Consider the following 13184-nt stretch of genomic DNA (forward strand, 5'->3'; position numbering starts at 1 on the left):
AGATAAAAACAAATCCATGTTGAAAAGTGCCGAGTTATTGTGTGACTATGCGAAAAGTTCCAGAGTTTTGGATGAAAACACAAGGTTGTAGAACAAAAAATTTATTTTTGATCATAAAAAGCTTCTTTTTACTTCTTTTTAAAGGTAAATACAGTAAATTACATATCAAAAACTATTTAACGTTCAAATTTTTATACAGCTTTTAAAATTAAAAAATCATTTCTAACAGCAACATTTCCACAGAAACCAAAATAAGTTAAAAGTCAAAATTAGAGGTGAAATTACTATTATAAAAAATGTTATTTTGAAATTTGAATACTTTCATGATATTTTTAAACATATAAAAACAATTCCGAATTATGTGTAATAACCTTATAATGAACCATAAACAAAATTTGAAAAAATTTTAATTGCTATAGATTATTTTTAATAAAACGCAAGGTTTCAGAACCAAATTCACCTAAAATTTATTTTTTATCATTAAAAGCTCAATTTTAATTTGTGTTAAAGGTAAAATGAATTGCCCATCAGAAAATATATAGAAATAAGATGTTTATATAATTAAAAAAATCAAAATTCACTTTAGACTGAATTTTCTACAGAAACAAAATAAAAATTCAGTTTAAGGTAAAATAACTAATATAAGAAAATCGTATTTATAATTCTAATAGTTGAAAAGGTTACTGAATCAGTTCCATGTATTGGCCTTTGGTATATCAGCCAATATGGGATAAGTTATAGAGGTAAATGAAATAGAAATCGTCTCGTTCCGAGACTCCGGCACGTTAGGCACTGGAACACCTTGTCTTTTAGAGCAAGACTTTCATCACTGAAGCGTGTTTTACATCGTCTTGTAGCAAGATCCCTGGTACTAAAAGGGTTAAGTAAAATCTCAACATTTTCTGGGATTGTTAAGAAACCACTTCGTAATAGCTAAACCATTTCATGAGAAATGAGCCAATTTCCTTGTAAGCAGATAGAATAAAAAAACATGTTATATACTTAGCTAGGCTAAGCTTATGTTAATACTTTTGTGTGCAAACAAAAAGCCTTAAAATTCTAATTCTAGGCTAAATCCTAGCCTAGTTATTAATTTATATTGAAAACCGGACCAACATAACATTTAAGTTATAAAAGATGTAACTTAGGCTTTCTGAGTTTTAGTATTTAATTGATGACAACTAGTACAAAAGGGCAATTTAGGAAGGTAAACAATTTGTGGTTTTTGAGTTACACCTATTGTTCTAAATTAAAAATACATCTAAAAATATTCATCAAAAAGAAATTACTTATAATACAATAGGATAAATTCACAAAACAAAAAGCTCACAGAAGAGCTTGATTAGATGATTTGGAGTAGCATACACTTTGTTAGGTTATATATTTCCATACCAAAAATATAATAGAAATGAAAAATAGCACTCTGAAAATTTCCGTATTTCTTGAAAAAAGGTAACAATAATCATATACTTGGAAAATCAAGGAACTAGTTAACATACAAAAAAAAATAGCAAACCTTCGGCGTTTTGTAGCTTCCTTCTGCCATAACTTGGAAACGGAGTTGGAAACGGAATTGAACAATGAATATATGCCATTAATAAAATAATTGGTCATATTTATGTCTACATCAAAGAGATTGTTAAAAATGTATCATCTGTATGCAATCTGGCACATAAACTGCAGTGTAATACAATAAAGAATAAAATTCATAAATTTTGCCTCCAACACCACTGATGCCAATTGCTCCAAATATCTCTGTTCCACTTTACGTTCCACCTACGAAATCCATGTTTAGAAATTCAAATCCACCATTCCAGCTTCTAGTCCAACATCCACCAAAGAGGAAAAATAAGCTTCACCACATTTTGACTAGTCTAAGTTGAAAGTGTTTATGGTAACCGCGAATTGAATATATAGTATATACATTAAACACATTTAAACATGTCTGGCAGGATTTTTTTGGCCTAAAAATAATTATACTACTCTCATACAATTAAAAATACATGCACACTTATCCTAAATACTTTAAAGGTATCTTTTAATGCAATGACCTTCTAGCTATTTGTACAGCATGTTTTCTAGATAAGCCCACTTATAACTGGTCTAAATAAACAATACTCACTCTGATAAAAACACTTAGCCAAGTAACCCAATTACTTTTTGAGAATAAATCTTGCTTCAATTTCCATTAAACAATTCCATAAATAATATTTAAAGCACGCTAAAATCAGCTTGAACTGAATTGTTTACTCTTGTTCATTGAAAAACTATTTTTATGACAACTTAAAAGATTATCACGTGGTAGAACATCTGTAGACGATACAAATTACTCTTTACACCATTTTAACTACCAGTATTGTTGCCTATCCAAAAAGAAGATTAAAACTTTCCGTTTATACATTACACTTAAATTCCTCATAATGACGTTTTAAAGTACCAACTATATTTCTCCTTGATAGAGATTTCAATATTCTTTGATTTAGAGTATCAACTAAATAGCACTTAATATCAAAATGCCAAAAAGCAATATGTACTCTAGCATTGTAATAGTTTAAAATAGTGACGTTCTCTGGACGCGATGAGGATCATTCGTATAATAATTCATATAACGTAGGATGATTTACGTAACATTGTTTACTGCAATTAAGAGTTCTCGTGACCTACCCTTGGAAATACCCGTGTTAGTATTTAAACTCTCGTAGGGCAACTATTACAATTCCCGTCTCTTAGATTGAAAGGTGGGGTTTGTTGTTAATAGTAATGATTTTTTGAAGTTATTCCCACTTCTTACATCTAGAGCTCATTAATGTTATTTTTTATCTCATTTAAGCCTCAGCGTCAGCTATGCCGGCTTCGAAGTGCACTGGTTTTTATTAATAATACAAATGCTACATTATTAATAATGCTACAAATAATATTCTGTTTTCCTATATTTATGCTCACATAACTTTTGATCGCGTTGAAAGTACTCTAAGCAGCTTTATGAATGTCGAGTTTAGCTCAATTTCACCTTCCGCCCAGTTCGGCGTATAAACTCTTACGCTGTTACAGACTTGACTCCAAGAATCTAGAGTCAACGTAAAGTCTGGATTAAAAAAATTATGGTTGCCTGTAAAGTCGGTTTTACGGGCGAAGATTTTACGTGACAACGTCTTTTTCTCGGTAGAATATTTATTGATATGAATATTATTAAATTGCACAATAGGAACAAGGAATTGAATGAAAATAAGAATTGCACAAATTTTAACTATAGAAATACATTTTGTTTACTAAAACATTGTACATAATTTGAAATTAATTAAAATTTGTTATTGTAAATGGTAAAGTTGAATAAAACATTTACTAAAAATTGGAATTTGAAATTCTTGCTAAACACAGTTAAATTCTAACTCCGCGCGTGGTGATTGGTCAGTTTAGTTCGTTTGTTTTGGTCGCACTGTTATGACAGGTTAGAGGTTATTAAAATTTGTTATTTTAAATGTTTGACTAGCAATACGCGCTGTTTCTTCTCAATCGACTGAATTACGATTGATTGCAGAGTGATTTAAACTAATAATTTACTTAACACTATCAACATTTGTCAATAGTATGACATAACCTATAAACTCAGTTTCTCAACTTTTGTGTCAATCTAACAATTAAATCAATCAATCATAGTTTACGATAATGAAATATCAGTGTACAATTATTTACCTTTATTGTTGTAGTTGTTGTAAATGACGAATCTAAGCACTCCACATTTTCACGAATAAACCTAGTTATTTGCTTTATCTCGTGCGGCGGACCCACAGTTATCTGCTTTATCCCGTGCGGATCCCGTGCGGCGGACCCACTGGACGGGCATCGTAAACGTTACCGGGCGTTTACACTTTTTCATGAGTGACTCCGAGCCGCAACCTAATTTAAGACGTTGTCACGTCAAAAATATCTGTTACGAAGAACCTCAAAACGAACTCTGTATCGCTTCGACATCACCTAGACTACAAAAAAGTAATCCAGATGAATATATGCTCTCATTATCTTATCAGGTTCTCAATTGAATGCATTGTGTCGACGACTACTTTATTTAATCTATTCATGCGGACTTTAATTCCAGATTCCAATCCCGAATTCCCAACCGTTTGCACTAAGCGGAAGGTGAATTGGACCTGAAATATTAGCATTGAATTAACTCTTCCCATACTAGATATGTTATGTCTAAAACGCTTTGTTGTAAACCAACCAATGAAATGCTTGCTTGCCATAAATTATCCTCAACTCAAAAGAAAACAGTATTAAAGAAAGCATTGATCAGTTTTTGGAACTATTCAAAATGTTATAAGTGAAGAATGAAATTTAAAATTTGTACCATCTTAAATGAATAGTAATGATTATGTCTAATATGCAATAGTAAAAGGGCCTTATCAAGACAAAGACCCTTTTGAAAATGTTAATGTAACATACTACGGCTATATAGGGTCGTTTGCCCCGGGTGGCAAAATTATAGAACGTAGAATCGTTGCGTTGCAAGTTCTGTTTATAATTTATGTTATGATTATGTATAATTTAGTTAGTCTTCGCGCGAATCGCTTTACTATAGTTTCAAAAAAAACAAATCGTCGTGTTTGAACGTTAACTAGAAAGTAACTACCAGAACTAAAATAATAGGAATCAATTGTAATTTAGATTGTTTATTTCTGCATTTACGAATGATACAACCCAGTTATGTCAGTAAGAACGAAAAAGGTAACGGTTTTTGGTGGTTTTCCAATCAATTTACAACTTTAAAAGTTCATATCTCGGAAACTTAAGATCCCTCAATTAAGACCAAATTTCCATACAAGATAGGCCAAATGTACTGTTTTAGTACGTAATTTTACAGATATATTAGAAACGTTTGTCCTTAAATTACCATCTTTAAATGTTACTTTTGACCTAGTGGATCAAAAGAGTCTACTTTGATTATGTTAAATCGAGTTCTTAAAGTTGTTACCCTGGGCTTGTAGTTTTGCAAATACTATTTCAAACGTTTTAATTTTAACACTGTGTTCACGGTGTTGCTAATTTACCGTGGCCGGAGCCTGCACATTTTGAAGGAACAAACCGCCAGACTATCGTACCAACACCGCCTTGGGCAATAGAATGAGACAACAAAAACTCCTCTTAAAGTTAACTGATTCTCTATCGTGTCAAGATAAAGTTTCAAAAGTTTATACTTCTATCTTCAAATTTAGACAAATTGTTGCTAGTAATTGTAAAATATCAAAATGTTGATGTTTCAAGAAACTTTATGTATTGTAAAATTAAATAAAAGTTAAAACAATAAAGTTAAAATATTGTATTGTATTGTTAATTCTTTATGTTCCTTGAATTTTTTATCTTTAAATATAAATATTTTTAAATTTGACATAACGTTAACATTTTTTCACACAAAAAGCTGAGAAACCTCGCATTACAATTAGCCCTAACAGGATGTTTACACTTGCTTACGAAGTAACAGGATATTCAGGATATGTAAGAGGAAACCAGCTCTATACCAACCTTTACAGGCAAAGTGGGCTGAGCTAACACGCCCTTACGTCTAGTCAGCTTATGACTGAATTTAACACAGTCATCTCCTATCGTTAACACTAGACCTATCGACATTTCTTGCACCCCAATATCTAGACATTTACGGCTAATGATATGCCGCTCCTGGACATCCATATAATTGTCCTTTTTTAAGTGACAGGTTTTGCTGCATCCAGTTTGAGTATAATCAAAAGAAATAAACCAACAAGAAGTGAACCCTCCTGGAGACATGTAGGTTGATATATTGTATACTTTTTATTTTAAAAAGTTATTTGACGGCTCAGCGTTAGTGAAGCCTATCACTTCGAAAATGGTGTATTTCTCTTTATCCGTCTGTCTGTCTTTCTATCTGTCCGCACGAAGTCTTGAAAACTAACTGACCTGTACCCTTTAAATTTTACATAAAAATGCATTTTAAATATTAGTTTAGGTCGATTATGACGTATTGTCACTCCATGATAATTGGCTTAGGGTTAGCAATTATTTTTTAATTTGGTCGTATGAAATCATGATGGCAACGAGAAAAATAGCAGAATAAATTATTGTACAAACTAACTGTGTACAATAATATGAGATTTAATAAGTGTCATTTCTATTCATAGAGTAAAAAGAAAATAGAACAGGTTGTAGTCAATATTATCAAAAATCGATAACAATATTTCACTTCAACGCACTATTGTATATTCACTACGACATATATTACAGCAGTGTTTAAGTAATAAGAGTTTGGGTAAGCTAATTAAGGTACTACAACACAATAGTGCGTTGAAGTGAAATATTGTTACCGATTTTTGATAATATTGACTACAACCTGTTCTATTTTCTTTTTACTCTATGAATAGAAATGACACTTATTAAATCTCATATTATTGTACACAGTTAGTTTGTACAATAATTTATTCTGCTATTTTCTCGTTGCCATCATGATTTCATACGACTCACCAAATTAAAAAATAATTGCTAACCCTCAGCCAATTATCATGGAGTGACAATACGTCATAATCGACCTAAACTAATATTTACAATGCATTTTTATGTAAAATTTAAAGGGTACAGGTCAGTTAGTTTTCAAGACTTCGTGCGGACAGATAGAAAGACAGACAGACGGATAAAGAGAAATACACATTTTCGAGTGATAGGCTTCACTAACGCTGAGCCGTCAAATAACTTTTTAAAATAAAAAGTATACAATATATCAACCTACATGTCTCCAGGAGGGTTCACTTCTTGTTGGTTTATTTCTTTTGATTATACTCAAACTGGATGCAGCAAAACCTGTCACTTAAAAAAGGACAATTATATGGATGTCCAGGAGCGGCATATCATTAGCCGTAAATGTCTAGATATTGGGGTGCAAGAAATGTCGATAGGTCTAGTGTTAACGATAGGAGATGACTGTGTTAAATTCAGTCATAAGCTGACTAGACGTAAGGGCGTGTTAGCTCAGCCCACTTTGCCTGTAAAGGTTGGTATAGAGCTGGTTTCCTCTTACATATCCTGAATATCCTGTTACTTCGTAAGCAAGTGTAAACATCCTGTTAGGGCTAATTGTAATGCGAGGTTTCTCAGCTTTTTGTGAAAAAATGTTAACGTTATGTCAAATTTAAAAATATTTATATTTAAAGATAAAAATTCAAGGAACATAAAGAATTAACAATACAATACAATATTTAACTTTATTGTTTTAACTTTTATTTAATTTTACAATACATAAAGTTTCTTGAAACATCAACATTTTGATATTTTACAATTACTAGCAACAATTTGTCTAAATTTGAAGATAGAAGTATAACTTTTGAAACTTTATCTTGACACGATAGAGAATCAGTTAACTTTAAGAGGAGTTTTTGTTGTCTCATTCTATTGCCCAAGGCGGTGTTGGTACGATAGTCTGGCGGTTTGTTCCTTCAAAATGTGCAGGCTCCGGCCACGGTAAATTAGCAACACCGTGAACACAGTGTTAAAATTAAACGTTTGAAATAGTATTTGAAAAATTTTATATATATATATATATATATATATATATATATATATATATATATATATATATATATATATATATATATATATATATATATATATATATATATATATATACTTTTCTTAATGGGACAATCTTTCACCGAATGTAAATTAAAAGGCCGGAAGTAAACTTTTTGACCAAAGCAGGTTTTTGTGACCTTTATTTGTAAGTATTTCCTTGATCAGGTTATTTGGGATATGGCCTCACCTGTGGCGTCAGAAATATAATTTAATTTAACTAAAAATGTATACTTCAACACTCGAAAAACCTGAAATGAGCCAGTAAACATTTTATTTAACTTTTTAAATTCTTAATTACGGACACTAAAATAATAATTATCAGACATGTGCTTTCATTTGAGTAAAAAAGTTGTCATAAGATTCCATTATATTACATCATAAATGATTTCACCAAGAAGCACGCTCTTAGATCTTGAAAATTGCGTGCGAAGCTACTGGTAACTGATAGTAACAAATTTTTTAACTGCTGATATTGAGTGATCGTTAACGGTGGCAAATTTAGAGCTTACCCCTCCTGAAAAATATGTAGCTGCGGCTATGACTCAAGAGTGCAGACATTTTATTTTTTTGTAATTTACGGGTATCTTTACAAAGTGTTATACTTAATTTAGATAACATTCTTTTGAACCAGAAATATATTCAGAAACGCATAATCTCCAAAGAGGACAGATTTGTGATATATTATGTATATACTGGAATTTGACGTATTTTGTATACTGAACACAAATATATAATTAATATTTGTATACTGTGTTATAAGAATAAAATTATTACACAGGCATAATAAGTATACGACCGTCCTGACCTCGCTGTGTGTATATACATGTCTACTATTTTGTGTGTGTAAAAATGTTGTTTAAATTTCCTTTGGACTATCCGCAGACAGTTCGATTTCTCTCCTCTAGGGCACCAACCCAAGCAATGAACCAATAACAACAGAGAATCTGAAGAGGTTCATGGGGAAGGGAACGAAACAAAAATAAAACAACATAACAACAGGAGCAGTACAATAGCAGTTGTCATCGGAAGAGACTTTAACGTCAAGGTGTTTTGTTGAAATTTTGTGTATTTAAAAATACAGTAAAATGACTGTGATTACAAAACCAATTAGTGAGAAGAAAATTGACAAACTTGATCAACCTCTGGTTGTTGCGGAATGCTTGGTAAATAAGTAATTAGAATTAGTTGCTTGACCTCTGATACTGATTTACTTTTGCTATCTGCGCGATTCTTTTCGTTTTACAACTTCACTTATTCATAGTTCAGTTTTAGAAAAGAACGATTATCTGTATATACATGTAGAGCATGTATCATTTCTATGAATAATTTATAATGAATTTATATCTATATATCTTTTAAAATTAAATGATTTGTAACAATGTCCATATTTTTTTACCTTTTCTTATTTATGTCAATAGGGTAAACGGTGAAAAATTTAATAGGAGTAATAAGCAGCCAAAGCGTTAGCTGTAAATCTACACGTTGAATCAAAATTTTTATGATAATTTTATGTGAATTCAAGCAGGGTAGCCTAGTTCAGGATTCTAGATAATTGTATGCATCCATGTTGTCTGGTCTTTTGTACTATTAAAAATTATTCATATTTACAAATTGTTAAGACCTTAGATTATACTTTTGTAAGGAGTGCCCTAAAAGGTAGCAGCAATATATGTTTGAACATTAATATAGTTATGGTATATAATTTTGACTGTTTGGCTGTCAAGTTACACAATTTATAATATTGGTTGATATTATTAAGCTACTGTAACCTTTGGTAGTGAAACATTTTATTAAACACTTGGAGCAATTGGAAAAATGTTAAAAAATTAATATAAATGTTATTAAAACAATACTTTTCCGATATAGTTTATTTTTTGGACAAATGATTATTATGTTTATATGTATTCTGTTGACAAAAATCTTGTCGATATAAGGTTTAATTACGGTATAGGTATATAGGGTGATCAACTGAAGGTAGCTACCATTGAGATCTCAGCCTATTAATTTTAAAGTAAACTTTCTATTGTGAACTTTACCTTATTTTTAATGCTTATTTAAATTATTTAGTAATAATTTTTAAAACATTCTTGAGTTTTAAGTTTTTTGTTTGCAAATGGAAAATTATGCCTCTTTAATTAACAGTTGAAGAAAGAGTTTGTAAAACTTTCAATGTTCCCAGTGACTTAAAGGTTAATAATATCATAACAATACAAGGTAAATCTTAAGATCAGCGACTACCGCTCTGATCGCCATAATTTTTTGCATACTTAACACAGGTTAACGTAATTTCACCGAAAAAAATAGTCCCGATTATCGCCGTAGCCGTTTTTTTTCCCTTGGGGCGGCCTACTGCCATGCACTTAAGCCTCAAGGGCTTTTTGCGCACCCCGGAAACACACCATGAGGCCCACCAGTCTACAACTTCAGCAGTTCAACAGACCCCCGAAAACAACCTATCAAGTCCTCCTGGGAAAATTCACCACCCCTGTCCAAGCTACCAAAGATTTTACTCCCCCCCCCCCCAAAAAAAATTTGAATAAAATTAAATTAAAAGTGCATTTATTCGTTTTTTTTTTGTGTTATTAGTTCGTAGGGCAGTAGTTTAGGTACTACCCCTAGTATAAACTCGTCTTATCTTATCAGTGATAAACACGCGCCGCTTATCTTTTGCCTGTAATGAAACCTGCGTTAGTTCTATCTGAGTTTTGTGTGTGTAAGCAGTCATGGCGTGATCTGGGCTTGGACTTTGCAAGCTCGAGTTAATTTTTTTTCTAAAAGAGCAAGCAGCGCAAAGTGCTGCGCAGCGGGCAAGCATCGCGTGATCTGAGTTTTGAATAGGGAAGCTAGGGTCTTTTTAGCGTGTGACAAGAACCATCGCACGCCATTTCAATAACTTCACTAATACTAAATCACTATCCTTGTCCATGTGGGTTTGTTTGTTTACGTCTGGCGGTCTATCGAAGTCGTCCTATAGGTCACGTGATCCGCCCGGCCAATCAGAAACTTTCCTGTTTGTCACGTGACTACTGTCAACTCATCGAAACGACCATGGTCGGCCATTGTTTTTAGTTTGATAGTCGAAAATCTTGTTATTTAAGTGTTTTGTATTACCAACATTGTACTGCCGAAAAACTGGTTTTTATATATTAGCAATAATGGGGACCATTTTTTTCGGTGAAATTACTAACCTGTGTTAGTATGCAAAAAATTACGGCGATTAGAGCGGTAGTCGCTGATCTTAATATTTACCCAATACAAAAAATAAAAAGTCTTAGAATTGTATGTAAAACCCAAATGCATAATGAGATTTGATATTGTTAGCATTGGATAGCTATAACAATATCAAATCACGGGTAGGGTACTATAAGCGGACCCGGTTTTTATATAAAAATTGGCAAACGATATTACTTAATCATAACTATCAACATAATCAATCGATACTGATTAATTATTTTAAACTATTAACTTAAATAATCTATATCAACAGCTGTAAACACTCTAAAACAATACACATAGGATAATATTTCAATTTTACATAAGTAATTCTGATTATTAAAAATGGCAGTCAATTTTAGAAAACTACATGACGTTGCTTCTTCGTGGCTTCAACATGTTGGACTCGTGCCGAAAAACCCATTATGTGAAATTTGTGGGAAAGAAACAACTATAACTGTGAGAGGAGTAAATATGGTCGTCTTCAGTTTTCCTAATTTTGGTTATAATAATTTGTTTGATCACTGTTAATTATTAATTAATTCATATTTTAATTTAAAACATATGATTGTTATTGAGGACTATAGGTACTTTTATATCGATTGATAGTGTAGGTTTGAGATGCGAATATTAGGTATTGGTGACTATATTCTTTGATATAAAAAAACTGGGTCCGCTTATTGTACCCTACCCTCAAATCACTTTTATTAATTTCTTAAAACAGTTTGTTTTCATTCCCAGAATGGACATTTAGGCGGTTGTGATCCATAATTGCACAATAACTGATAATATGTTTGATATTTTTGATATCTCAAATAGGAGACTGAGGGAAATCAAGGTTAAAGGGTGGGGGATAACAAGCTAAGGAGGGGTAAGTATTGGTGGAGGGGATAATCGAGATACCAACACTCGAGAGGCCAACAAAGTAGAAGAAATTTTAGTCGTATGAGCATTTTTGCAATAGTTTTTGCCTTTACGGTGAAGATTTATTGATGATTTATGACAGACAAAAATGACGTGATCAAATTCTACCTCACTGTTTACGTTTATTCCTGTGTGTTCTTGTTCTTCTTCATAGATATTTTTGCAACATTTTCTACCAATGCGCATCTATCTTGTGCATCTCGTTTTAAATAACTATTTTTTAACCATTTCATAAGTGGTCAGACTTTTCTGCGTTTTACATTCCAAAGTAATGACGTACTTTGTGTTTTGGCATCGTCATTAGTTATTTTGTGTTCGTGTTTAATATAAAGTAAAGTAGAATAATGGAAAATTGTCTATTTGTGATTTTAGGGTATTAGTTAACCCTTTAAGTGCCAGGGATCTCGCTACAATATGATGTAAAAACACGTTCGAGTGCCGAGAGTCTCGCTCCAAGACGAGATGTTTCTATGCAAAGAGTGCTGGAGTCTCAGAACGATACGATTTCTATTTCATTTGTAGTACCTCTATAACATCCTATACTGGCTGATATCATACCAAAGGCCAATACATTAACTAAACTAACCTTTTCAATTATTATTTCTACTTTTTAATGTGTTAGTTGATGTAAACAACTACTGTAACTAAAATACAACACTTTCTCAGTTGGATCGCGATCACGGTGTTGTGACGAGAAAGTTTTATGTTATATAATTGTGCGTATAAATTTAAAATGTTTCTAAGTTATAGGCTATTAGGTATTAAAATTAATAAAAAAAAGAGATAACCGTCACTTCTGAGTGTCAATGAAGACAGTGTTGTAAAGTTGGTTTGGAAATTGCCTGAATAAGGTTACTTATATGTTTTGAGTTTTGTTTTAGTATTATTGTTATATTACACAAGATCTTGCATTGTTTTAATATTATAAGTATTGGTGTTTTGAAAAGAATTATAAAAAAGCTATTTATGGTGGAAAAAAACTTTTAACTGAATATTTTCCAAATTTTTTTGCAAATCAAACCTCTAGCACTTAACTAATTTTTATAATTGTGTTTACTGTACGATATTAGGTTAAAACACATGATTTTAGGGTGTTTTAAAATGCTCTTTATCATACAAGTATTACAATTTTAAAATACATTAGTTATTTTATCTTAAACTGGATTTTTATTTTGTTTCCGTAGAAAAGTCATTGTGTAAAGTAATTTTTAGTTTTTTTTATTATATAAACATCTTATTGTGATATATATATATATATATATATTTTTAATCATTAAAAGCTCCTTTTAAATTCGTTTGAAAGGTAAATGAATTGTCTATAATATATCTATATATGTCTAATTGCCTATATATATATATATATATATAGATATATTATAGACAATTCATTTACCTTTCAAACGAATTTAAAAGGAGCTTTTAATGATTAAAAATAAATTTTAAGTGAATTTTTT

General features: G+C 31.3%; 2 protein-coding genes across 6 annotated transcripts in view; one reads left to right on the forward strand and one right to left on the reverse strand.

The window, feature by feature from the left end:
- LOC124364176 (sentrin-specific protease 1-like) overlaps positions 1 to 2141 on the reverse strand; it is a 33257-nt gene extending 31116 nt beyond the window's left edge. The window contains exon 1 of one of the 5 annotated variants that reach the window (XM_046819460.1): positions 2123 to 2141. Coding sequence is in view for 1 of the 5 variants with exons in the window: in XM_046819455.1 (XP_046675411.1) it covers positions 1517 to 1614 (98 nt within the window). In the remaining 4 variants the exon portion in view is untranslated. The other 4 variants (XM_046819455.1, XM_046819457.1, XM_046819459.1 and 1 more) reach the window with 4 other exon arrangements.
- Positions 2142 to 8551: 6410 nt separating this feature from the next.
- LOC124364177 (integral membrane protein 2B-like) overlaps positions 8552 to 13184 on the forward strand; it is a 36874-nt gene continuing 32241 nt past the window's right edge. Inside the window, exon 1 of the mRNA XM_046819461.1 lies at positions 8552 to 8756. Coding sequence (XP_046675417.1) covers positions 8679 to 8756 — 78 coding nt within the window. The 5' untranslated portion in view covers positions 8552 to 8678. The remainder of the gene's footprint in view (positions 8757 to 13184) is intronic.

The sequence above is a fragment of the Homalodisca vitripennis genome, chromosome 6, assembly GCF_021130785.1.
Source record: "Homalodisca vitripennis isolate AUS2020 chromosome 6, UT_GWSS_2.1, whole genome shotgun sequence".
Taxonomy (NCBI): Eukaryota; Metazoa; Arthropoda; class Insecta; order Hemiptera; family Cicadellidae; genus Homalodisca; species Homalodisca vitripennis.